This window comes from Bubalus kerabau, chromosome 16 (assembly GCF_029407905.1).
Source record: "Bubalus kerabau isolate K-KA32 ecotype Philippines breed swamp buffalo chromosome 16, PCC_UOA_SB_1v2, whole genome shotgun sequence".
NCBI lineage: Eukaryota > Metazoa > Chordata > Mammalia > Artiodactyla > Bovidae > Bubalus > Bubalus kerabau.
In genome coordinates this window covers 49,249,940-49,276,224 of record NC_073639.1, presented here as the reverse complement: position 1 = coordinate 49,276,224, position 26,285 = coordinate 49,249,940, and the positions used below count along the sequence as shown (strand labels likewise).

At 45.8% G+C, this 26,285-nt stretch overlaps 1 protein-coding gene across 8 annotated transcripts in view; it reads left to right on the top strand.

Moving 5' to 3' along the window:
* The window catches only part of EP400 (E1A binding protein p400), a 110,789-nt gene that overhangs the window by 30,760 nt on the left and 53,744 nt on the right, over positions 1–26,285 (top strand). For 4 of the 8 annotated variants that reach the window (XM_055550466.1, XM_055550467.1, XM_055550461.1 and 1 more), the window contains exons 3-15: positions 6,726–6,816; positions 8,189–8,296; positions 8,803–9,188; positions 11,115–11,411; positions 11,893–12,078; positions 13,197–13,337; positions 14,591–14,669; positions 15,348–15,397; positions 15,807–15,864; positions 16,711–16,800; positions 21,360–21,467; positions 22,430–22,620; positions 22,868–23,045. In XM_055550466.1, coding sequence (XP_055406441.1) covers positions 6,726–6,816; positions 8,189–8,296; positions 8,803–9,188; positions 11,115–11,411; positions 11,893–12,078; positions 13,197–13,337; positions 14,591–14,669; positions 15,348–15,397; positions 15,807–15,864; positions 16,711–16,800; positions 21,360–21,467; positions 22,430–22,620; positions 22,868–23,045 — 1,963 coding nt within the window. The remainder of the gene's footprint in view (positions 1–6,725; positions 6,817–8,188; positions 8,297–8,802; positions 9,189–11,114; positions 11,412–11,892; positions 12,079–13,196; positions 13,338–14,590; positions 14,670–15,347; positions 15,398–15,806; positions 15,865–16,710; positions 16,801–21,359; positions 21,468–22,429; positions 22,621–22,867; positions 23,046–26,285) is intronic. The other 4 variants (XM_055550463.1, XM_055550462.1, XM_055550465.1 and 1 more) reach the window with 3 other exon arrangements.

Below are 26,285 nucleotides of genomic sequence, written 5' to 3'. Positions count from 1 at the left end.
GGAGGGCATGGCAATCCACTCCAGTATTCTTGCCTGTACCACAGCAAGCGAGGCCATGCTCTAGAGCCCATCAGTGGCAACTACTGGAGCCCCCGCACCTAGAGCCTGTGCCCTGCAATAAGACAAGCCAATGCAATGAGGAGCCCTCGCAACACAACTAGAGAGTGGCCCTGACCCCTGCTTGCCACAACAACTGAGCCAAGCAGGCTGCAGTCTATAAGGTTGCGCAGAGCTGGACATGACTAAAGCAATGTAGCATGCATGCATGCCCCTGGTATTGCAAGGCGGATTCTTAACCACTGGACCACCAGGGTAATCCCTCTTACTGTTTATTTTGATATTCAGTTTCTCTGTAATTTGACCAATGAGAGCCCTTTCAGACAGGCTTTATATACTTTTGACACATCCCTGTCACTCTCTGAGTACTTCCTTACCTTCTGGCACAAAATATTGAAAGTTTGTCTTCCATATGCTTTGATTCAGTCCAGGAATCAGTCATTTCTGTAAGGAACCTGGTTCCATTTAGGGGGGAATAATCATTTGAATCCAGTATTTAAGTGCTTGTGGTATAATGAATGTGATACATTTTCTAAATTGGAAATTGTCAGAAAATTTAGCAGTGAAACGTCTTTCCTATTAGTGTTTAGAAGAATGTAATATATCAATGCATTTATAAACCACATTGATAAATAGTTTTGTAAGAACAGTGGGACAGTGAAAGGCAGAGAGTGCCCGTAAACCTAGGTGCATGATCTCCACAATGACATAAATTAAACCCTCCGATTTACTATCATACTAACCAGATTGCCAGATTAAAATTGGACAGAATCTGTTGATTTAGGTTTGTGGAAGTCTCTTCCACTTAAGCAAAATTATTTGTTTATTTACTTATTTGTATTTATTTTTAGCTGCACTGGATCTCTGTTGCTGCACAGGCTTTCTCTAGTTGTGGCAAGTGGGGGTTGGGGCTACTCTCTGGTTGTGTTGTGAGGGCTCCTCGTTGCCTTGGCTTTCTTGGTGCAGGGCAAGTCTCTAGGTGTGGGGGCTCCAGTAGAGTGTGGCCTCGGTTGTTGTGGTACACGGCATGTGGAATCTTCCTGGGTCAGGGATCAAACTTGTGTCCCCTGTGTTGGCAGGTGGATTCTTAACCACTGGACTACCAGGGAAGTCCTCTCATCCACCTTTTTTTTTTTTTAATATTTATTTATTTGGCTACAGCTGGTCTTAGTTGCACCATGTGGGATCTAGTTCCCTGACCAGGGATTGAACCCAGGTCCCCTGCATTGGGAGCACGGAGTCTTAACCACTACCAGAAAAGTCCCTTCTTATTCACTTTTGATGGGAGTGTAGTGTGGAAACATTTCACATCATCTGGAGAAGGTGAACGTGGGCAGGGCCTTTGACCCAAACAGCGTACTCTAACAATACTCTTGTGTTTGTGAGCTGGAAAACATATCTAATAATGTTCCCAGCAGCATTGTTTATGATAACCCCAAACTGAAAAGAAGCAAAATGTCCACTACGGCAGAACAGATCAGTTGGTCGTGCACACTCATATGCTCTGTATGAGTAATCAGTGGTAAAAATGAGTGAGTGGGTGTGGGTGGGCCTCAGCAGCACCATGTGGAGCAGAAGGGGCTACAGGAGAGCCCGAGGGCAGCGTTCTTCAGTTAAAGTTCACTAGGAAGCAAAGTGTTAGTCACTCAGTTATGTCCCACTCTTTGTCACCCCATGGACTGTGTAGCCCGCCAGGCTCCTGTGTCGGTGGAATTCTCAAGGTGAGAATACTGGAGTGGGTAGCCATTCCCTTCTTCAGGGTAGATTCCCAACCCAGGGATCAAACCCAGGTGTCCTACATTGCAGGTGGATTCTTTACCATCTGAGCCACCAGGGAACCTTCTTGACCTGTATGCAGGTCAAAAAGCAACAATTAGAACTGGACGTGAAACAACAGACTGGTTCAAAATTGGGAAAGGAGTATGTCAAGGCTGTATATTGTCACCTTGCTTATTTAACTTAAATACACAGTACATCAAGTACATCATGCAAAATGCTGGCCAGTCTGAATGAATCACAAGTTGGAGTCAAGATTGCTGGGAGAAATATCAACAACCTCAGATATGCAGATGATACCACTCTAATGGCAGAAAGTGAAGAGCAACTAAAGAGCCTCTTGATGAGGGTGAAAGAGAGAGTGAAAAAGCTGGCTTAAAACTCTACATTCAGAAACTTAAGATCATGGCATCTGGTCCCATCAAATAGAAGGGGAAGAAGTGGAAACAGTGACAGATTTTATTTTCTTGGGTTCCAGAATCACTGTGGACGGTGACTGCAGCCATGAAATTAAGACACTTGCTTCTTGAAAGGAAAGCTATGAAAAACCTAGACAGTGTATTAAAAAATAGACACATCACTTTGCCAACAAAAGTCTATATAGTCAGAGCTGTCTGTGGTTCTTCCAGTAGTCAGGTATGGATATGAAAGTTGGACCATAAAGAAGGTTGAACACTGAACAATTGCTGCTTTTTAATTGTGATGCTGGAGAAAATTCTTGAGAGTCCTTTGGATTGCAAGATCAAAGCAATCAATCCTAAAGGATATCAACTCTGAGTATTCATTGTAAAGCCTAATGCTGAAGCTGAAGCACCAATACTTTGGCCACTTGATGCAAGAGCTGACTCATTGGAAGAGACCCTGATGCTGGGAAAGATTGAAGGCAGAAGGAGAAGGGGACGGCAGGTGATGAGATGGTTAGAGAGTTTCACTGATTCAGTGGACATGAGTTTGAGCAAACTCTGGGAGGTAGTGAAGGACCGGAAAGCCTGGCCTGCTGCTGTTCATGGGGTCGCAAAGAGTCAGACACGAGTTAGTGACTAAACAACAAGGAAGCAAAACCAAACGCAGCATAGAGTGGAACATGGCCTGTGGGTTTTGGCACCAGGGGGAAACGGTCACCCATGGATCAGGCGGCCAGTACCTGGTGGGACAGGGGATCCTTTCATAGTGTACCAGGTCTCCAGGGCATGAAGCCTCAGGATCAGTACATGGGTGTTACTACTTTGTAAACTTATAAGTCTTTCTACTTCTTAGCGTTTTATTATGAAAAATTTCAAATAGAGAAAAACAGTGTTCAGTGAACATTCATATCCCACGATTTAAATTCTGTGGTAACTTTTGGGGAAGTCCCAGTTCAGAACTGTTTATGTTACATATATATTAATTTCTGTTTGCTTCTCAAAGATTTTGAGGTAGTATTTTTTCTTTTTGGCTTCACCATGCAGCTTGCAAGATCTTAGTTCCCTGACCAGTGAAAACCTGGCCCCATGACAGTGAAAGTGACGAGTCATAACCACTGTACTGCCAGAGAATTCCCCCAGATGGTTTTTATTACAGTTATTTAGATCTTAAAGAAATTCTAATTGGAGATTATTTGTCAGTGATTATAATGTTAAAGGAAATGAATAATAGAGTTCTGTAACCTTATCCCAACTATTGATTTTTTTTTCCATTTAGAAAAATTTTATTGAAAAATAGTTGATAAACTGATTTCAATTATATACACATGTATATATAGATGTATATGGATATTCGTTTTTTTTTTTACATTTTCTTCCATTATAAATTATTACAAGACATTAAAAATATAGTTCCCTGTGCTGTACAGTAGGTCCTGGTTGGTTATCTGTTTTATATAGAGTAGTGTGTATATTTTAATCCTAAATTTCTAATTATCCCCCAACGATTGATTTTTCAATTCTTATATGTGTGTTCATGTTTTTATGTGTATAGTTAAAAGTTTATAGTTATAAAGTGGTAGCTTAACTTGATTTAATAGACATACTTGGAGAAAGAAGGCATGAGTGATTTGTTTGTGCTTTCCTCTCCTTTATCCTTACTGAAGAATAACCTTGGGGAGACTTCTTTTTAGAATCTTGAATTGAGAGACAAAGTCCTGTCTACTTACAAGTAGTTCTTTTCTTTTTCAGGCACTTAGGAAGGTCATCGTCTCATTGACCATGTCCTTTTCTTTCACCCAGCCCTATAGACCCCATGGTGCCACTCAGCTTACATGTGTTGTTTAAATTGGATAGAAATTTACCCATTGGTAACCAGCTGGTTGTTAATACAGCTGGTTGGTCTTAATTTCTTCCTCCAGAATAACATAAGTCTGCTTTTCTTTTCTGACAGCTACATCCCCAGTTCCTTCAACTGTTCTTTTTTATTCTCCCCCATAAGTATTTTTTTAAATTTTTTAAAAGAGTTCTAATATATGATTGTTATTTAAAATCAAATTGGTATTTTAAAGACAGCAGTGTCTTTCCCATTAAAATAGTCATGAAGACGTATAAGAGGAAATTAAAAATCATTCTGAAAACCAAGAAACAGTGGCTATCAGGAATTAGGCCAAGACAAGTGTCTTTGATGATGTAGTCTTTTATGTTTAATGAAGTGTAATTTGTCAGCTTCTTCATATGAATGTCCAGTCTTCTAGCTCATTTGGTTGTAAAGACTTCTCATTCGGTTTATGTTGCTTTGGAGTCTTCAGGAACTGACAGGGTTGTGTGCGTCTGAGTCCCGCTCTGGGCTCTCTGCTCAGTTTTTACCTGTCATCCATCCTTCAGTAGCATTTTGCTGCTCTGGTGTCCACACCCTGTGGTGAGTCCTGAAGTCCAGTCCTTTTCTAGTTCTTCTCTCAAGAATCTGTTTACAGTTCACTGACCTCTGCATCCCCACTCTACTGTTCAGCCTATCGAATGAATTTTTTAAATTTCAGACACTTTTTCAGTTCTAAAATCTCTGTTTGGTTCTCTTTTTATTTTTTTGCTGAAATTAATTTATTTACAGTGTTTCTGGTGTAAAGTGATATATATATTCTTTTTCAGATTGGTTCTATTTTTTAATTTTTTTTTTTTTTTCTGTGAAGATGGCCTCTCATCCTTCGTAAAAACATACTTTTATGTCCTTGGACATACTTATTAAAAGCTGCTATGAAATCCCTGCTGCTAATTCCAGCATGTGAATTGTCTAGGGGTTGGTGTCCATCGATTTGTTTTCTGAGTATGACTCATGTTTTGTCTCTTTGTGTTTTGAAGTAATTTTGAATTGGATCATGGGTGTTGTGAATAATAGGTTGCAGAGACTCTGAGTTCTGTTAATACAATATTCTTCTGAAGAGTATTGATGGTTTTGCTTTCACATTTAGTTAACGTGATTGAACTGAGACAGTGAACCCTGTCTCCTGAGATCTCAGTGTAGTTATGCTGGCCTGTGCTTGGAGCCTTGGCACGAGTGTGGTTTAGGAGGCAGCCAGAGATCAGGCTCCAGCTGCCCCTTGTGGTGATTCCCCCTCACTCACTTCTGCTGTGGTCTCCTGTTCTCCAGCCTAGTGGTCTTCAAGCCAGTGAGGCCCTCTGTCTCTGGGTCTGAGGCCTGCCTTGTGCCAAATGCCATAAGCCCAGAAACCTCTGCTATTGATAGTTCCAGTTCCTCCGTGCAAGTATCGAGTTCCATCCTGTATCTGCCCACCTTTTCACATTTTTTATATTTCTTTTAGAGTTTATGTTTATCTGGAATGTGTTTGGCCCAATGGGAAGTTCTTGGCCATTACTGAACACAGAACCCTGTACCAGTTTCTTTTATTGAAAACAAAACAAAACACCCTCTTTTTGCTTATAGAAGTAATACATTTTCATTGTAAAACATTTGGAAAATTTAGAAAAAGTGCACACACACAAATTATAAATTGATTGTAATCTTATCTCCAAAGATAACCACTGTTGACATATTGTCTGTTTTTTTATATCATTCTTTTCTCTCCTTCTCCCTCCCTTCCTCCCCCCATCTTTGTTACATGTAAACAGGGGTGGGGTGGAGTGCTTACCTTCCCTTTTCATTACTGAGTCCCTGTACCATGTGAGGCAAAACCTGCTGCATGGCTGGTCCTGGTGGTGTAGTACCCATTGCTAGATGTCAAGGATCAACAACCGCTCTCACAGGCAGGTACTTTGTTCAGACATCTATAACTTGCATTTAAAATGCCTTGATAAGTAGAGTAGATATAGTTGAATTATTTAAAAATAATTAGCAACTGTTAACCTCATTTTTAGCAATCAGTATCTCTGCAAGGTGGTGCAGAGATGTCAAAGGTGTAGGGCGCCCAGTTTCTGTCTTTGATGGTAGCTTTTCATTAGAACATTTTAAATAACCTGTGTATATTTCACACAGCTATATATCAAGTAGGGTGCTAACTGCAGTACCATTTTGAAGTTCGATTGTTATTAATTGGAGTTTTAGTGCCATTTCCCAGTAGGAAGACAGTTCCAACCTTTCTTCTTATCATTCAGCTTTGTGATTTTGGCGGGCTGTGTGACAACAGGTAGTGTAATAATTAGGGAGGCTAAGCTGTAGTCCTAGACAAAACTAAGATTTCCTGCATTAGATTCTGCTGTCGTTCTGTGTACAAAGCCAGTTCGTTTCTGAAAGACTCTAGATTCACATGGATCTGAAATTCCATTTAAAACCAGAATGCAAGTCCTTTTTTATTCTCCAGAGGTAAGTTAGAACTTAAATTATTTTTTACAATATATTGGGTAGATAACATTTCTCAAAAATGAATGAAGTCAGTGTTTGGGGTAATTATGACAGTTTTAGTTTACATTCATTCTTGTGATGCACTTAAATTATGAAAATCTCAGTTGTTTGTTTGTTTGTTTTTTAATCCCCAGCAGCAAGCCCTTGCAGGGACCCTGGTGGCAGCAGCTGGAAGTGCAATCGAAACGGATCCCTTTAAGAGACAGCAGGCGGGACCCCCGGCAGGTATGTCATGGAGCACAGGCTCAGGGGCCTACAGAGCCAGTTGTCTTCTTAGTTTGGGAGTTCCAGTGTAGTGGCCACCTGTTTCTGAAGCGTGGCCCTTAAAAGAATTTAGTTCTGGTCCGTTTCTACTTCGAAAGTTAATTTTTCTTTGGGTAGTAATCAACAAAATATTCTTGTGCATGTTTATGTGTACTGAAGTTAGAAGTTTGTTAGTTGAATAGGTATATTCCAGTTTCATTTTCTGTGTGCATTTATAGGCTCATGTCCTCAAGTGTAAAGCCATCTGCCTTTTCAAATTGCCATTCATTTTTTCAAACTGGATTTTTTTCTCCAACTTAGAAACTTAATACACATTTTGTGTAAAAGATTCAAACAATTCAGCAGGGTGTAATTTGAGCTCACCTCTGGTTTGGTATTCCTTCTCCATTCCCTAGCCACAGAGCTGGCTGCATGTGTTCATTTTCCCAGACAAGCATTGCTTCAGGTGTGTCATTCTGAAAAAATTAAAATGCAATCCTATATGCACTGTTACGCCTTTAATATTAAATGACTAGGTTACATTTCCCAGTCATGGACCTCATTCTTTTTGATGGCTGCAAAGTATTGTACCCGGTGCATGGATGTTTCCTTTATTCATTAAAGAATAATGTTAGCATTCATTTGTTAGTGTTACCTTTTTTCTGTTATAATAAAAATAGGATTAAACCTTTAGTTTCACATTTTTTCCTACATGTCTGTGCATGTTTGTAAAAGCAGCTGTCCAAGAATGAGACCGCTGATCAGAGTGTATGCATAGTGAAGGGTTTAGTGGTGCTAAGTTGCCCTCCAAAAGGATAGGGCCAGGTTTTGCCCCATTAGCAGTTTCTGGTTCTCTCAAATTTTGGCCATGTTATTAAGTATGACCAATCTTTTAATCTTTGTCAATCTTACGGGTGAAAAATGAAATGTTTGTTTTGAAGTGGATTTCTTTCATTTCGGTAAGGTGGTAGTATCTCTTCACATTTTTAACCATTTGTGAATGTGTCCCTCCGCTAGCTGTTTGTGTTCTTTGCCCATTTCGTCTGTCTGGTTGTTGAGCCTTTTCATATTAATTTGTAAGAGCTTTCTGAATGTTGCCCATCGTGTATGTTGCAGATATTGTCTCTTAGGTTGACGCTTATCCTTTGCCTTTTTATGATGCTATTCTTTATATTTACAAGTTTTTAACAGAAAGAAAGTGTATTTATCAACCTTTTATGGCTTCTGCATTTTGGTTCATGCATAGAAAGGCCTCTCTGTTCAAAGATGATAAAAACACTTACACATGTTTTTTCTACTCCTTTTGTGGTTATTTTTTTACATCAAACTGCACCTTTTCTGAAAATTATTCTAGAGCAGTCTAAGAGACCTCGACTTGAAGTGGGTCACCAAGGGGTAGTTTTCCAGCACCCAGGGGTGAATACAGGAGTTCCTCTCCAGCAGTTAATGCCGACAGTTCAAGGTAAGACCCAGCACCAGAACTAGCTCTCTTAGTTCAGAAAAAGGGAGTGCAGAGAGGGCTTAGGGAAGTAGCACCAGGCTGAACGTGTGCAGTCCAGGTAGCATATCCTGGTGGTTTCTGCCACTGGGATGTTCCTCTGAGTCCCACTTAACACAGCATGAAGAAACCACTGGAGACTAGCTCTTGTCACCTTAGCAGAGCCACACGCCCCACTGTCCTCAGCTTCTCTCTGGTTTTCCCTCCTGTGTATTTTCTGACTTGCTGCTGTGGTAGGGACCCTGCGGTTAGTCTGTGCCTGCTCTGCTTGGTGCTAACTCGCAAAGGCCGAGCGCCTTTCTTTCTTGTTTGTGTGCTCATTTATCACGTTAGACCTAATACACACAGGTTTCCCGCCAGTTAAATTTCCCCTTTGAGTGTGTGGTGCTGTCAGCGCAGGGTCTGTGACAACGCTGGGAGGTGGAATCGAGCCCCGGAGTCAGGGCTGCTGGGTCTGCCCTTTCTTGCAGGAGGAATGCCTCCTGCCCCGCAGGCCGCCCAGCTCGCCGGCCAGAAGCAGAGCCAGCAGCAGTACGACCCCTCTACTGGGCCCCCGGTGCAGAACGCCGCCAGCCTGCACACGCCTCCGCCGCAGCTGCCCAGCAGGCTGCCCCAGGCCGGCCTCCCCGCCGCACCACTGCCCCCCGCGCTGCAGTTCCCCCCACAGCCGCAGATGGCGGAGCCCCAGACCCAGCTCCCAGTCCCCGTGAAGACGCAGCCGCCCAACGCTCCGGCCCCCGCGCCCCCGCCCGGCCCACTCCCCACAGCTCCCCCACAGCCCACGCCACCCACCCTCCACATCCCGATGCCCGGGAAGGCGCAGATGCAGGCCCCTCCACTCCCGGCCCAGCCACAGGTACTGCGGGCCCTTGCTGTTCCCCAGGTTAGAGGGGGAAGAAAAGACAGGTGGTTTGTTGGATGGGACGGTGCGTGGCCGGATAACACCCTCTCCTAGCAGCTCACTCTCCACTGTGGAGCAGTTAATTCACTAGTTGCAACATAATTTTGTTTGGTTCTGCAGTCCTAGTCATTGTTATTAAAATGTCAGAAAATGACTCAATTCTTCCTGCTGCTCTCTGTACCGAGAGGTGAGTACAGGGCTCCATGGCCCTTGTCCCACCTGATATGCTGGGTCACAGTATGTCGCTGCAGCTCCTGACTGTCCACCAGGCTCTGTCCCCAGGTGCCTCCCCTTGGACGCTGGTTCCATAAGTGGTGGGCACGGCATAGATTTCCAGGCTTGATACATGTTTCCTCCACTAATTTCTTCACCCAGATGCCTTTGTGAAATGTGTACAGTGAACCGTGTGGGGTCCCTGACGAGCAGTGAGGCCAAAAAGCGTGGGCCTGGGGCCCCAGAAGGGGCAGGAGGGAGTGTTTTCAGAGGCTTATCTTAGCTGCGTGTGGTCAGCTGCACAGGAAAACCACCCCGCCCCCGACTGGTTAATGAGGAGACTTCCCCGCTGGATTTGGAGCTCGAGTTCTGGTGATTGGAGATGCTTGCTCTCCCACGTGGTGGTGGTGCCTCCGGCATCACCTGCTTTCCTCCACCTGGCAACTGCTGTGGTAGAGTCTTTATTATTGTCCTCATTAGCCATGAGAAGATTGAGGCCAGAGAGGCTGGATTACATGGCCAGGGTGGCCAGCCAGCGCTGCAGGGGCTGTGACTGGCTCCCAGCATTGACTACAGAGCCTTCTGTGTGCCTTGAGAAGGAGCCCCCCTTCTCCCACCAGGGTGGCTGAGCCTCTCCCCAGGCAGGCTGGAGGTTTTCGTGGAGATGAGTCTTTCTGTTTTGGACATGGTTGTTGAGCCCGGTACCAACTTCATGCAGCACTGATGTCTTTCTTGGGTTTGTTTCCTGCCCTGCTTGACCACATGTACTGTGGGGTGTGATTTTAGAGGAGTTCTTACAGAAGCCATGGAGTTCCATTCCTTCCAGGTTGGGAGGGACCTACAGACTTCTTCTGTGAAGGGCCACAGAGAGGAAGCATAACGGTATTCCAGGCTTTGTGGGCCGTGTGGTTTCTCTTGGGCCACTCAGCTCTGCCCTGGAAGGTGAGAGCAGCCCCAGGGCCCACAGATGTGTGGCCGCAGCCAGTAGAACTTTCCGAGTCTGTGGCTGGTGGAGGACATTTCCGTAGATGTGCAGACAGAAGCTGCAGGTTGTGGGAGGCCTGTCCTTGGCTGTGGTGTCCTCTCCACACTGCAGGTTATAAACGTGCTGTGTTTGCACGTCTCTGTCCCCAGCCCTCTTAGTGGGGGCAGTAACTTGCCTTCCCTGTTCTCTGCACCCCCGCTTGCTCCCGACAGAGTTCCTGTGTGAATTTAACTTCACCTTCAGTCCAGGGAGGGAGGTGAGTTCTCAGCTTAACAAGCTTGGCTCTCAAGCCAGGACTGAGGAGGGCCCCTAACCTTACGGTTTGCCTACCACAAGAATTTGTATTTGCCCTTCAGAATTTGACATTTTTCAATTAAGGAGAACTATATACAATTAAAAATTCTAAAAAATTATTTGAAAAAAGCAGTAAAAGCTGGAAAAAGCTAAAAAAAAAACTTACATAAGACATTATGTGAAAGCACAGTTTACAGTGAGCCCTTAATGTGGTTTTGTGGACAAACAGGACTTCTTTTCTGTGGACATGGCTTACTTCGCCTGTTATTGTGGTCTGCGGATGGGCTTTGTGATTGGTTTGCGTGGCAGGGGAGAGGGTGCATTGGTGTGTGCCTCTCTGCTGGCCTGTGGGTTCCGGGTGCAGTACTGAGCCCTGTTTCCCCTGCTAGACGGTGGCACCGACCAGACCGCCCGTGGACCCCACCCAGTCCTGCTTGCGGCCCCCGCCCTCCACCTCCACTACCTCGACTGTTGCCCCCGCCAGTGGCTCAGGCCTGGGACCTTCACCTGCACGCGCCTCCCCGGTGAATAGACCCTCCTTGGCAACCAACAAGTCACTGTCTCCAGTCACTTCCCGCGCCCCAGGGGCAGCTGTGTCGGTGCCCCCAAAACCACAGAGCCCAGCTCAGAATGCTGCCCCGCCCCAGGACAGTTCTCAGGATAAGCTGGCAGAACAAATAGCCTTGGTAAGTGCCTGGGAAGATTGTAGTGTGGAGCCCAGCTGGTAGAATGCATTTGATTTTACTTTCTAAGGGGGTAGTAGTTTAAAACGAAGCCCCTGATGGTCAGGAGGACTGACGGAGGTATGTGATCAGGAGAAAGCAAGATAACAACTGCATGGTGGGCCCTGTCCTGCTGCAGGTAGACTGGTGTGGAGAAGGTCTTTTCTGTGCCAGTGTCAACAGTTTGGGTGTGGGGAGTGGGCAAGACGTGGGGTGCTGACTGAGTGCTCAGAGCCAGCTGGAGGCTGCCCAGGCCAGTGCAGGTTGCGGCCTGCACTTAGTTGGTGCTTACTGTTTGTTGGGTGACTAAGCAGTTACGTGTAAGTGCTCTGCCGTGAGTGTTGGTCTGGGCACTCTGCCCCATGTGTGTGGGATGGGGCAGGATTGTAGATTCAGTGTGAAGTAGTGGTACGCACCTCAACTGTGTGCTGGATGCTCCTTGAAGGAAAACCAGATCCATCAGCGCATAGCGGATTTAAGGAAGGAAGGCCTGTGGTCCCTCCGCCGGCTGCCCAAACTTCAGGAGGCCCCACGGCCCAAATCGCACTGGGACTACCTGCTGGAGGAGATGCAGTGGATGGCCACGGACTTTGCCCAGGAGAGGAGGTGGAAGGTGGCCGCTGCTAAGAAGGTAGGTTTGGGACACAGGCAGTCACAGTTCTCAGGCAGCCTTGGGAGGTGTTATGGACAGAACGTGCTGTACATGGCAGGTCTCCCAGCCCCAGTCTCTAAAGGGTTTCTTGACTCATGATGTGGATGAAGAATATCCTGTTGTTTAGAGAGTACCTGCTCTACCATTCCTTTCTGAGGATTGTCCTCAGGGCTCCAGCATGGACTGCTGGGAACAGACCTGGCTCCTCTGCTGCAGTTCTGTCCTGGCATCTAGTTTCTTTTCTGGCCAGTTTCACCTGACAGTTGGCATGAGGGTACCTTCAGTGCCCCAGATCCAGGCTTGAGAGTAGGAGGGGGAATAGGCCAGCTGGCTGGAGGGCAGCTCAGGCACTTGTGCCTGGCCTTAGGGCTGCTGGCAGGCTGCCTGCTCCGTGCTGCCTAGTCTGCCCGTCCAGCTTATCTCCGTTTCTGCCTCAGACTTCATTTCCCTCTCTCTGTTCTCAAAGCAGGCACCCATCCTGGGGGGAAACCTCTGGGAGGTGTTACTGCTGATGCTCGCAATGCAGAAGGTGGCAAATTTCTAGGGCTCTTAGGTCCCAGAGCGCAGAGCAGCTGTCCTTGTGTGCCTGTGTGTAGCTCCAGGCCAGGTGCTTCTCCCTCCACTGCTGTGTGTCTCTTCCTCTGGATTAGATTCATATTTCGTATACTTTCAGGACTGAGATTGGTCTTGTGTGCCAGACTGTCCACATCCCTCCTCTGAATTTTTACCCCTGCTTTCCCCACATAGTTTTGGTAGAGAGAAGCTGAGTCCATGAGGATAACAGCAGGGTGTGAATCTAAAGGGTCTTAAATCAGGTTCTTTGGTATTTCAGAAAATAACAGTATCATATTCCATTTTAGAGAAAAATATGTGTCCTTGGTAAAAATAACACTTGTAGGACAGTTAAGCAGCACATTGGCAGTCATTTTTGCTGGAGTCAGCTTTTCTCCTCTGCTGTGCGTGCAGGTGAGGATGTGTCTCTCTGTGAATTACATGCAGTTATGCACTGAGAAGATTTTAAGAAAATGTAGCACATCTTTTTTTCTAATGGCATGACACAGGGCACAACATACAGTTCTTGAACTTCTGTTTACTAGCTTGTCAGAACTGTAGCTCGTCATCATGAAGAGAAGAAGCTTCGGGAGGAAAGGGGGAAGAAAGAAGAACAGAACCGACTGAGGCGAATAGCTGCGTCCACTGCTAGAGAAATAGAGTACTTTTGGTCAAATATTGAACAGGTAAATTCTGAAATTTTGATGGGGTCCTGGAATCGTAGACTGTGTCAGAGTTGACAAAGCAGGCATCTGAACCATGCCTGACTCTGAGCTGGAGAGATCCCACAGGTAGAGCCCCAAGTGCCATTTAGAAAGGCGAGGTCCCTGCACTGCTGTGGTGCCGCTGGACTGTTGGCTTATTAAGATGCCTGGTTCTCCCTCTCTGTTTCTCTTTGCGCATCAAAATCTCCATTGGCCACGATCTGCACGTTCTGTGATGTCTGTGAGCCTCCGTGAGGGACCCTTCAGACAGACCTCTGTTGCAGGTCACTAAAGGGCTTCCCAGGTGGCATAATGGTAAAGACTCCACCTGCCAATGCAGGAGATGCAAGAGACATGGGTTTGACCTGTGGTCGGGAAGATCTGGAGTAGGAAATGGCAACCCACTCCAGTATTCTTACTTGGAAATTTCAATGGCCAGAGGAGCCTGGCGGACTACAGTCCAGGGGTTGCAAAGAGTCAGACATGACTGAGCAACTGAGCACACACATGCAGGTCACTAAAGACTGATTCATACTTCCAGAATGGCTCCTCTGTTTTTCTTTCTGTAACAGTTCTCATCTTACCCTCTGACAGAATTTGGGCAGGATGCAGCTGATACATTGTAATTAAAGAGTACCAAATTGAACATTTCTCTCTGAACAGCATGGGGGTGAGGCCACCAACTCCGCATGCAATTGAAAATCTGCATACAACTCATCATCTGCCCTCTGTGTCCGCGGGTCCATGGCTACTCGTTCAGCCAGCCGCCGAGCGTGCGGTTGTCGCGTCCAGCCAGCCGCCGAGCGTGCGGTTGTCGCGTCCAGCCAGCCGCCGAGCGTGCGGTTGTCGCGTCCAGCCAGCCGCCGAGCGTGCGGTTGTCGCGTCCAGCCAGCCGCCGAGCGTGCGGTTGTCGCGTCCAGCCAGCCGCCGAGCGTGCGGTTGTCGCGTCCAGCCAGCCGCCGAGCGTGCGGTTGTCGCGTCCAGCCAGCCGCCGAGCGTGCGGTTGTTGCGTTCAGCCAGCCGCCGAGTGTGCGGTTGTGTAGGCTTTACCCCTGGAGAACATCGGTGTGCACCAGTGACCTGCACAGCTCAAACCCATGTTGTTCAAGCATCAGCTGTAATCTGAAGTGAGGTTGGACAGCTAGGCTTTTGGTCTACAAATTTTAATGTTTTCATATACGGAACTTTTATAATTTACATCCTTAATAGCATGCTTATTAACTGTTTGCGTTTAGGTCGTGGAAATAAAACTACAAGTAGAATTAGAAGAAAAAAGGAAAAAGGCTTTAAATTTACAGAAAGTTTCCCGGAAAGGTATGATTACTTTTTAAAAAGTCTTCCCTTTTGCGGATTGTGTCTGCTTGGACTCTGCTCATCGTCTCCCTGTGACATCATGGCCCCCTGTGGAGCCTGCCCAGGGAGATCTTCCTTCAGCAGCCTGGTCCTGGCATTTCAGTTCTTTTGAGATTTGCTAGTGTGAGTCCATGCCCACGGGGAGGTCAGCTTCGGCAGGCTCTCAGAACTGAGGACAGTGAGGTGAACTCCCCTGGCTTCGACCCCTGGGGCCCCCATCTCTAGCTGTCTCACTGCTCCCATGTTGCTTCACAGTAGCTGCCTGGTTACTGGCCACCCAGGCGGTAGCCTTCACTGGGGGAGGGGGTAGTTTCTCTCTTTTATTGATGAGGAAACTGAGGTAAAGAGGTGGTCCCTGCTGAAAGGCATGGATCTCTAAGATCATACAAATCATGAAATAGAAACTTTGCCAGATGGGAGACTGGGTTTCTGCAGAAGCATCGGTGCTGAAAGCCGAGAGTGTGTGTGGAGGTGGGGCTGGCACTGTGCTGCTGTGTGTTCCTGGAGGGGAGGCGGGCCTCGCCCTTGCTGCCCTCTCCTCTCGTGGAGGGGGCGCAGCAGAGGTGCCCTTGGTTGTGTGAGAAACGTCACCTCCTTCACAGCCCTAGTGAAAACGGATCATGTTACCTGTCTCTTTAGGAAAAGAGTTGAGACCTAAGGGACTTGATGTACTACCGGAAAACTTTCTGGTAAGTTCAGGACTGTCATGTCACTGCGTGAGAGGATGGAAGTGATGTGAGTGAAATACAGTGCCTGACAAAGTAGAGTTACTTGTGTCTGGAGGAACTCGTAGACATGAGTAATGTTCTCTTTCATTATGAAATCAGTCTCCCCTGGGCATAAAGCGAGTTCTTAATAGCTTTAGGCTCATCTGGGTGTTACTTTGGTGGTTTGGGGAGACACAGCTCAACACAGCAGGTGTGGCTTTAGTCTCCTTCCTCCTCTGCCTCCTCTGCACCTTTCCCGTGTCTGATGTGGACACGCCTGTCATGGCCTGTCCCACCTCTTCTAAGTGCATGTTGAATAGACATTTCTGCTTTGGTTTCTCATTCTGTGTTTTCAGATCGCACGCTTTATGATTTTTGTTCTGCATTTCAGGATTCGGGAATATCTGGAAGAAAAAGAAAAGCGAGCACATCTTTAACCGATGACGAAGGTCTGTCCCTCTCCTGGTGCTCTTGGCTGTCGGCAGGGCTCTCTGACAGTGCAGCTAGAGAGCTCCCTCAGTGCCCCCAGGGTGTTGAGTATGGCCCTGCCTGGAAGAGTCAGTGGTTCAGTGGCTTGTGCTGTTGGGGGCCAGATGCCTTGGTGGATGGTGGGGATTTTGCAGTGAAGAAGTGAAGAACTGGATTGTGAAGGAGGGAGTGTGTCGGATGGTGTGTGTGTGTGTGTGCGTGCGTGCGTGCATGCCCACACATGCATGCTTTTTGTTTGTAGGGAGGAGAGGTGGTTAGTGTTGAGGAGTTAGCGGGAAGAAAGGCCTGCTGTCATGAGGGCTCAGTTCAGATGGAGCAGTGGCCTGAGGGTGGGTGGAGTTCCACTGTGGGTGCTGGTGGCCTTTTCTCTGCCAGGATTTGGGGGCAGGGGTGCAGGACAGGAGCTGAGCTCCAGGAATTTTCAGCTGGAGCCTCCAAAATGGCGATGGTGAATTTGCAGTGACGCCATGTAAAACGCTCATGGATTTTTCTGTAGTGGGCTCTGCAGGTGGACAAGAAGTTCCACGTCGCTTCCTATTTTGGCCTGAATAGTTCTGTCATGTGATGAAAAACCAGGCTTTATTTCACACCCTGAAAAGGAAGAGAAAGTAGAAAGCATGATCCCTGGTTTTTTGCTCACTTAATATATACCGTCATTTCCAGATTCAGCCTGAGAAATTAGGACTTAGTTTTAACTTCTGTAATAGCTGTGTGAAACAGTTCTGGGGCCTTGTAGTGTTTCATGAATAGCTGAAGAGAAGCTGACGTGGAGTCTCTCTCTCTGACATTTGGTGATGACATTTCAGTGGAAGATGAGGAGGAGACGATTGAAGAGGAAGAAGCGAATGAAGGGGTCGTGGATCACCAAACAGAGCTGTCTAATCTAGCCAAAGAAGGTAGGCCTGAGCAGCTTACTGAAAGTGCTCTATTGAGCATTTAAGCCATTATAAACGTTTAAGAGTAAGGTGTAAAAGCCCAAATATATTGCGTTCATTGTAGCCAACCACACTGCCCAGGGTTGGATAGAGTATGGGGTAACCTTTTCCCAGGGGTGACTGCCAGCCTGAAACTTGCCTTTATCATTTCTTTGGCTCCATTTTACCCCTTCCAGGCACGTAAATCCTAAACTACCTACAGCTTTGCTTGTATGTTGAAACTTTGTATAAACAGAACCACTCTGGAGGCTCATCCGCTTGCTTTTCTCAGTTCTGTTGCCGATTTTTGTCCCCTGTAGTCCTGTGTTGCTATAAATTCATTAATTCTCACTGCTGAAGTGTTGCGTGCGCCCATGTCGCGGGTTGTCGGTTGTACTGTTGGTGGGGGTGTTGGTGGTTCCCCTGCATTTGTCCTGATAGACGGTGCCGTGTGCATCACTCGAGTGTTTCCTGTGTGCACGTGCGGGAGCGTCTGCTTGGAGTAGCGGAGTCGGCTTGTGAGGCATGCACACATGAGGTGGTGCCCCGTCAGAGTTAGAGCAGTTGTCTCAGGCCCCACGTCTCAGGAGCACCTGTTCTTGTCAGCCTGTGGTGGGGGAGCATCACCCACGAAGTGCAGTGTCTTCTTACCGCTGTCTTTACTGGCTTGGTTTTGCGTTTTCTCTCCTGTACTCACGGTGGGTGTTCTTCACATGTTCTGGGCACATTTCCTTGTCAGTGATGTTTGTTGTAGTGACCTTTTTCCAGTTGGTTTGGGGTGGGTCTTCATTCTCTTTGTGATGCCTTTTGAGAAATGAATGTTCTTAATCTTAGTGCATTTGAGTTTGTCAGTGTGGATTAAAAAAACTTTTTTTAATCTCAAAATCAAAAGGATGTCTTTCCGTATTGTCTAAAATTTTTTTGCCCTCATACTGATGTCTTTTCATTCACCACAAGTTGATTTTGTCTCTAGTGTGAAATAAGAGTGCAGTGTCTCTCCCCGCCCCCCCAATGGATTACAGATTGTCCCAGTGCCATCTGAAACAGCCATCCTTCCCCAGTGATGCCCGGTGTCAACTCAGATGTTAGGTTTCCTGATATGCACAGCTCTTTCTGGGACCTTTATTGTTTTATCGGTTTATACCAATACTACACTCTGTTGATTGTTCTTGCTTTATAGTAATTCTTTTTTTATATAAATACTGTTTTTTAAAATTACTTTTTTATTATTTTTATTTGCACTGCATCTTCATCACCGCACAGACTTTTCTCAAGTTGCAGCGAGCAGGGGCTGCCCTTTGTGGTGTGCAGGCTTCTCACTGCAGTGGCCACTCTTGTTGCGGAGCAGGGGCTCTAGTGCTCAGGTTCAGTAGTTGTGGCCCAGGGGCTTAGCTGCTCTGCAGCATGTGGAATCTTGCTGGCCCATGCCCCCTGCCTTGGCAGGCAGATTTTTATTCACTGTGCCACCAGGGAAGCCCTATAATAATTCTTGAGGTCTAGCTAGGTCAGGCCTTCTGCCTCATTCTTCTTTGAGGAGAGCCTTGACTATTTGGGGCTTATTTCAGATATGATTCAGAATCAACTTATCAAGTTTCAGAGAACCAATTGGGGATTTTGATGTAAATGTAGTTGAGTTAGTGGGTGTTTGGTGAGAACCATGTCTCTATGAAGAGCTTTTTAAAACTGTGATCAAAATAGTCTCTCCATTTACGTAGATCTCTTTAAATAGCTTCCACTAATGTTTTCTGGTTGTATATTTTTGTTAGATTTAGTTCTAGATGCAATATATTTTTTAAAGCTGTAAAAAATGGTGTATTTTTAAGGTTACATTTTAATTTTTTTGCTGGTGTATAGAAATGAAGTTGATTTTTATTTGTTGATCTTAAATCCAGCAACACTGCTGAATTCTCATGTTGCTTGTATGTATACAACCTCTTCATCCCCAGAGAAGAACGTTCTTTCTTTATAATCTTGATCCTTTTATTACCATTCTTGCAAAAAAGTGTAGCAACAAAAGTGTTGATGGTGGACACCTTTGGCTTGTTTTTGTTGTTTTTGGCTGTACTGCACAACTTGTAGGATCTTGGTTTCCTGACTGGAGGTTGAACCCTGGCCCTCAGCAATGAAAGCGTGGAGTCCTGACCACTGGGCCACCAGGGAATTCCCTGGCCTTTGACTTGTTCTTGACTTGAGAGGGGCATTTTCACCTGGAAAGACAGTAACTTGTGGTGGTTGGTCATGACTGGTTCAAATTCAGTGTTCTGTTTCACCCCTTAGTCTTTGAGCTTCACCTTATGTTATGTTCTTGTAGACCTTTCTCATTCTTTCTCATTCTCGTGTGCATCCCTGACTTGGTAGAGTCTGTGTTAACTTGGAGTTTTAGCTCTTCCACCACTTCCTGTAGTGCAGGAATTGGGAGCAGCCCAGCTGGGTGCTTCTGGCTTGGGTCCTGTGGGGATGCGGCCATCAGCAGGCCCAGTTTCCGGTCCGTGCCCTGCCCCTCCAGCCACCCACAACTAGCTGGCTGGCTGTTGGCAGGTGAGCCCCAGTCCCCTCACGTTGGGACTTCTCTGGGGGTTTGTTCTAGCGTCCCCAGAACAGGGTGGCATGGAGGCTGGTCTCCCCAGAGGAGGTGGTCCATGAGCATCTGTATCTCCTACAGTGGAGCCTAATAAGCTACTCACTGTTATTTCAAGCCGTCTGGTGGTCACCCTGGTTAGCCCTGACCACTGGGGGAAGCTGACCAGCCTGTGAGCGCCATGAATGGTGTCACTGGGGGCGCGTCTCCATCCATCCACAGGGTGCCTCTTCCTGGTTGAGTCTCCTCTCACGCCTTTCACAAAACTTTCAACACTTTCTTTATGTAGATGTGAATTTTTTAAAACTTTAATTCTAAGTATTTAAAATACTTTCTATCTAAAGAAGTATAGAAATACTTTCTGAGTAGGATTTTTTTCTTCCATTATATTTTCAGGCTAGTTTTTATGTGTGAAAGCTGTTGATTCCATGAATTAAGTTTGTTCCAAGACACCTTACTAAATTATCTAATTGATGAAGTAGTTTTTCAGTTGTTTCTCCTTTTTTGTTCCTACTTTGATAGCCATTATATGATGTATATGCACATTTCCTTGTATTTCGTTATGAAAACATTCAGACAAACCAGAGAAGTAAAGAACCTTATTATGAACACCCATGTACCTACCACCTCTCTTCCATAATTTCTTCTGCTTGGCTTTATCACATATCTACCTGTCAGCCCCATGTGATGAATAGTTTAAATTGTGAGCAAATCTGTCACTAGAATATTAAGTCTTCAACAGATAGTGCCTTTCCTACTACTCTTTTGGGGTACTTCTCTGTGGCATTTCTTATTTTGACCACCAATTTTATTGACATACAATAAATATTCAGAAAAGCTTCTGTGTCACAGATACCTAGCTCACAGTGTTCTTTGCCTTGTTTTATCGTAACACCATGTAGAACTGTGTTTGAACATGAACCTGAAGTCCTGGTTTCCAGTTACTTCCCCAGACAGACCCATGGAATTGGGAAATAATGACATTAGAGGGCACGACATTTAAAGCCCTTCAGCTTTTCATACTGGTTACCAGAAAAATAAGCCTGTTTATACCACCACCTGCAGTGTTGAGAGTAATTGACTCCGTATATTGGTCCAGCATTACAGTTTTTAGATGGTTGCTGGTGTGATGGAGGACCATTCGGGCACTGGTTTCTGGAGAGGCTCAGTTAAATACTTCATGAGCCCTTTATTTTGTGTGTGTGACAGCTCCATATCCCTTGCCCACTGTGGCTGGGGCTTTAGTTTGCTGCGTTATTTGATCAATTAGGGTGAGCTCTTTATACAAAAAGGCTAATAATCTTTAATCATCCTTTTTGAACATTTTCTACTCGTGACTTTTATTTGATGTTTTGTATTTTTATGTGTCATCTCCACCAATTATTTCCATTAGTAATATTTTTATGTTTTCATTTATTAATCTATAAGTTTTATGTACATTTATTAGGTTGTATTTGGGTTATTTTAGGAGTATTCTTTTAAGAACAGAAGTTGAGTTTCTCATTTCAAAGATCCTTACCTTACTTTATAAAGAAAATGTCTTATACTTTGTATCAGTAATGGGCAATCATTATTAGCTTTTTTAAAATAAATGTGCTTTTAGAAAATATACACTTTTCCCAAGGAATTATTTTAAAGCCAGGGAAAGGAGTATACAGTTGAGCCTTGAACAACACAGGTATGAATTGCGTGGATCCACTTACACGTGGATTTTTTTTTTCCAGTAGTTAATATAAATAGTAAAGACTATAATGCTCCGCGATCTGTGGTTGGTCAGGTGTGAAGAAACCTCTTACAAGGAGGGCTGGAAGTTATACTCATATTTTCCTCTGCAGAGTTAGCACCCCAACCCCTGAGGTGTTCAAGGTCAACTGTGTGTGAAAGGGCCCTTCTCCCAAAGGGCCTTTCTTCCCAGCTGACACTGTTTGTGTAAAATAATCTTTCTTGCTGCAATCCTTTCCAGCTGAATTACCGTTGATCGATTTGATGAAGTTGTATGAAGGTGCCTTTCTGCCAAATTTCCAGTGGCCCCAACCTAAGCCTGACAGTGAGGAGACAAGTGAAGAAGAAGGTCTGTCTTGACATCTTTGAAGAATTCAGCTTTGAAAACAAAAGCCAAAATACCAAACAGAAGAAGGACACTTAAAATAGAGTTTAAGAATTACCTTTACTTCAGTCTGATGAAAGAAAAAGTTGAAATATATTTAATATAAAGTTTACATTAATAGTGTTATTAAATTCTGTGCTTTTTATTTTTATTGGTCAACTTGGGATAGTTATCAGAACGTTTGATCAAGTTGTGAACAGTGTAGAAACAGTCTTCTCTAGATTGTATGTCACCTAGATTTTATCATGTTTATCCAGGCTGCACTATGCTTGTTTAATTTAGCACACCCATTTTAAGGGCTTTACCTGACTTTTATTGAATGTTCCAAGCAGGTTCACAGACTATGCCCCATAGAGTCTACTTCTTGTTTCCACCCCACCTGTTCCGGTTGGTAGACTTGGCTGCCTGTGGGGGGTGGTGGACAGGGGAGGAGCCAAGAAGAATTCTTTGGGGATACAAGGGCCCTCTGGACCCCTCGCTGAAGCTGGACTTAAGGAGGGGCTGCTGGCCCCCTTGCCCAGACTTAGATGCTTCTGATCCTTCTTTCTTGATGGCAGAGGGGCAGTTACCGAACCCTTAGAGGCCGTGAGTCTGTGAGTGGTACTAGCTCTAACACTGTGCAGACATTTTCCAGCTTCACCCAGTGGCCTTCCAGAGTGCTCCTGCAGACTCTGTAAGAGTTTGTACCTGTTTATCTGGAGAGCATTGTTAGCTGTATAAAAGTGGATCAGAAACAAACTTGCTGCTTCGTTCTCTGTATTTGAAGTATTTGGGTTCTGTCGACTCCTTTTTTCTCTTCTCTTTTTTCTTCTTTTCCTTCTCTTTTCATTCTTTTTTTTATTTCTTTTTCTTTTCATGCTAAGTGGGCTCATAATACTATCACAGCATCTCTGACCCCACAAATCCCATTTTCCTGTTGATCACAGACATGGAAGACTGCCCAGGGGACCGGGAGAGCCGGAAGGATGTGGTTCTCATCGACTCGCTCTTCATCATGGACCAGTTTAAAGCTGCAGAGAGAGTGATTGTCGGGAAACCTCATACCAGGGACATCGCGGAAGTGACCGCTGTGGCCGAAGCCATCCTGCCCAAGGGCAGCGCTCGGATCAGCACTGCGGTGAGGCTGCGCCCTTTGTGAGGGATGGTATCCCTGTGAGGGGAAGGTTCCTCCTTCTAAACCAGCTCTTCATCCCAGCGGCAGAAGTTGTCGGGAAAAACAATCACTGATCTTTCCTTTTCTGTTATCTATGAATCACCTTTGTGGCCTTCCAGTAGGCTTATCCTGTGACTGCTCTGACTTCACTTTGGAGAAAGAATTGTAATGGTTCTCCTGAGATGTGTGTGTTGGCCCGTCTGCCCCACAGGTGAAGTTGAACACCCCGGCCCTGCTGTATGGCGCCCTCAGGGATTACCAGAAGATCGGCCTGGACTGGCTGGCCAAACTCTACCGCAAGAATCTCAATGGCATATTGGCAGATGAAGCTGGGCTTGGGAAAACAGTGCAGATCATTGCCTTTTTTGCTCACCTAGCCTGTAACGAAGGTAAGAGCCTATCATTGTTTAAATAGTTTGTATTTGCGGAGACTGAAGTGTGAGTGGTACATCTAGCTTGAGGGTTGTGGGGGAGGCCTTTTTCCTCAGTTCCTTTTTTCTGCTCTACACTCTGATCCAGGACTTGAGGGAACAGGGCTTAGAAGCACTCATCTCTGGAGCCAACAAAACTCTCGTTCACAATAGATACTACATCGAGTAACTCACAAGTTCTCTAAGTCTAATGTACTATAGGATCCAGCTGGCTGTGACTGGGGCTTTGTGACTTCCAGGGTTCTGCCGCCCACCCGTGTGGATGGCAGAGCAGGCAGCAGGGCCTCTGTGCTACTTCTCATTGCTGTGAATCCTTTCGCCTGGGCGCTCCCTGCAGTCTGCCCCTGGGCTGGTTGGGGAAAGGCCCTCCTGCTAAGATCACTAGCACTGCCCTCCTGTCTCTCTGCTGGATCCTGCCACCCACAGGGCTTCTTTCCCAGGAGGGCTCCATGGAAGTAGCCTGGAAGTAGCCTGGAGCCCTGTGAGGGTTCAGCATCTGCACAGCAACAGAGGGTCGGGGTGTCCGCTGCCCCCACAGGAGGCTTTTCCCTTTACCCTAAATGTCCACTTACTCAGCCCTTGGCTCTTTGAACTCACACGGAAGTTCAGCTTGGCACTGTTCACCCCCCTCCGTGCCCGCGGGGCTACAAATGAGTCTGTGCCCATGTCTCTAACCAGGACGGGGGCTTGTGAGTTTCCTCTCCCAAAGGAAGGGTCTGCTGGCACCTGGGGTGGAGTGATGGAGGGCAGCAGAAGCGCATACATGTTCCAGCACTTAGTCAGCTCCCAGGGACCCTTCTGTGTGTCAGCGCTTTAGAGGCAGGGCGGGACCGCTTGAGCTGGAAGAGTTGATATCCTGAGTTGCTGGATAGAGGTTCCTTCAGCCCAGGAGTAGTTTCTTCCTCTGTGGCCCCTCTGGATTCTGACACAGTTACCTTAGCGTTCTCAGTGAATAATTCTGCCTTGCCCTTAGTTTTGAAAGCTTACATTTAATACAAGTGAATCAACTTTGGGACCTTTTTTTCTTGTGTTAATATGTTTGTTTTTGACCCAGTACCACAAAGTGTTCAGTGTAGTACTTTAAAATTGGTTTTAATTATCTCAAGATAGAAAAGCTACCATGTCTCCTCTCTTGTTTAGTTGAAAAAAATGTTTCTTATTATATTTATAATAGCGTGAAATTGGAAGCAACATACACTTCCAAAAATAGGGGATTTTATTTCATTATTTGAATAAACAAGTGACTCAGTTATTCATTCTGTAGGTGCTTACCTAATACCTGCCCCACTCCAGGTACTGTCGTAGTCGCAGGGGTGCGGCTGTGAACAGAACGAAGCGCCCCCTCAGGAGGCCCGCGGCAGGCACAGTGAATGCGGATGCAGCGTATTGGCACTGTGTACCGTGTGCCTCGCAAGGCCTTTGAGCAGAGGCCTGAGAATGCCGTGGCCACCTGAGCGGGGGGCTTGGGGAGGTGGGGTGGTGGATGCAGAGGCTGAAAGAGTTGCTGGTGTGTCCACGGCGCAGTATTGAAGCTGGTGTGGTGGCTGGAGGGTACAGAGCCAGGAAGGCCCGTCTGCTGGCCGGGTGGGGCCTTGGTCTTCCTCCTCACAGGTTTGTGCTACTGCTAGTGTTGGAGGAGTCACTCGGGCACCTTGCTACTGGGAAGCTTGACAGGTTGGAGGAGAGGCAGGTGCTTGGCAGGTCTTAGCGGGCTCCGAAGGGTGGGTGGGCGAACCTCTGCTGCCTGCCCCACTTCTGCACAGGACAGACCGAGGATGGCTCACCTTGGATGTGGCTCCCCTGTCTGCCCTCACCCCAGGGGGCCCAGTGTCCTTGGGCGCATCATTGAGTAACCATAAAACTGTTGGCCACTTCCTCAAGAGTAGTGGGGTAGCTCCAAGAGAGTTTGAGTGAGGGGGTTCTGATAAGTTCACACAATTAAAATTGCTCATAAACTCACCACCTTCTTTTCTTTTTAAAGTAAAACAACAGGCTGCAGCTGTCCACATGTACCTGCTTCCACCCCCAGTGGTGACCACTCAGGGCAGTCTGGGGCGTGTCCTGCCCTGCTTCGCCCAAGTGTCAGCAGACATGTTCATAAACACATTTGTGGACACTCTGCTCCTCTCCAGAAGTGGAACAATATGCTAAATGCTAGGAAAAAAAAAAAGCTTGTTTTTCACTGGGAGGAAAGGGCCACTGGGGTTGGTTTGCATTTCTATACTTGTGAAGTCCTGCCTTTCAGAGTTATTGTCTGCTCGTGTTTTTTCCTTTGTGAAATTTCTCTCTCTCTTTTTCTTTCTTGACTGCCACATAGCTTATGGGATCTTAGTTTTCTGACTGGGGATTGAACCTGGGCCCTCAGCACTGACGGAGTCTTAGCCACTGTACTGCCAGGGAATTCCTGTCCTTTCTGAAATTTCAGTTCACTTGCTTGTTCATTTACCTCTTGGCTGGTTTTTTTCTTCATTTAATTGAAGTATATTTGATTTACATTATTGTGTTAGTTTCAGGTGTACAGCAAAGTGATTCAGAGTTATATGTATATTAATATTTTTTTCAGGTTACATATATTTTTATATATACTTTCTAGATTCCAAATATAACTGATAACATAATGTTTGTTTCTCTCTGACTTACTTCACTCAGTTTGATGATATCTAGGTCCATCCATGTTGCTGCAGATGGCATTATTTCATTCTTTTTTATGGCTGAGAAGTATTCCACTGTGTGTGTGTGTATGTGTCCCCATGTGTGTGTCCACACACATACACCACATCATCTTTGTCATTCATTTGTTGATGGACATTCACATTGCTTCCTTGTCTTGACTGTTGAAATAGTGCTTCTGTGGACATTGGATGCAGTATCTGTTCTTTCTTTTTTTATTTAATATTTTTTATTTTTATTGGAGTACAGTTGCTTTATACAATGTTGTGTTCTTTTCTACTGTGCAGTGAAGTGAATGTTTTATATATATATATATATATATATATATATATATATATATACACACACACACACACACACACTCACATATATCCTGTTTTGGATTTTCTTCTCGTTTAGATCACCACAGAATATTGAGTAGATTTCCCTTTCCTGCAGTAGGTTTTCATTAATTTCTGTTTTATACATAGTATAAACCCAGCCTCACAATTCATTCCTCCCCACCCCCCTTCTCCCCTTGGTGTCCGT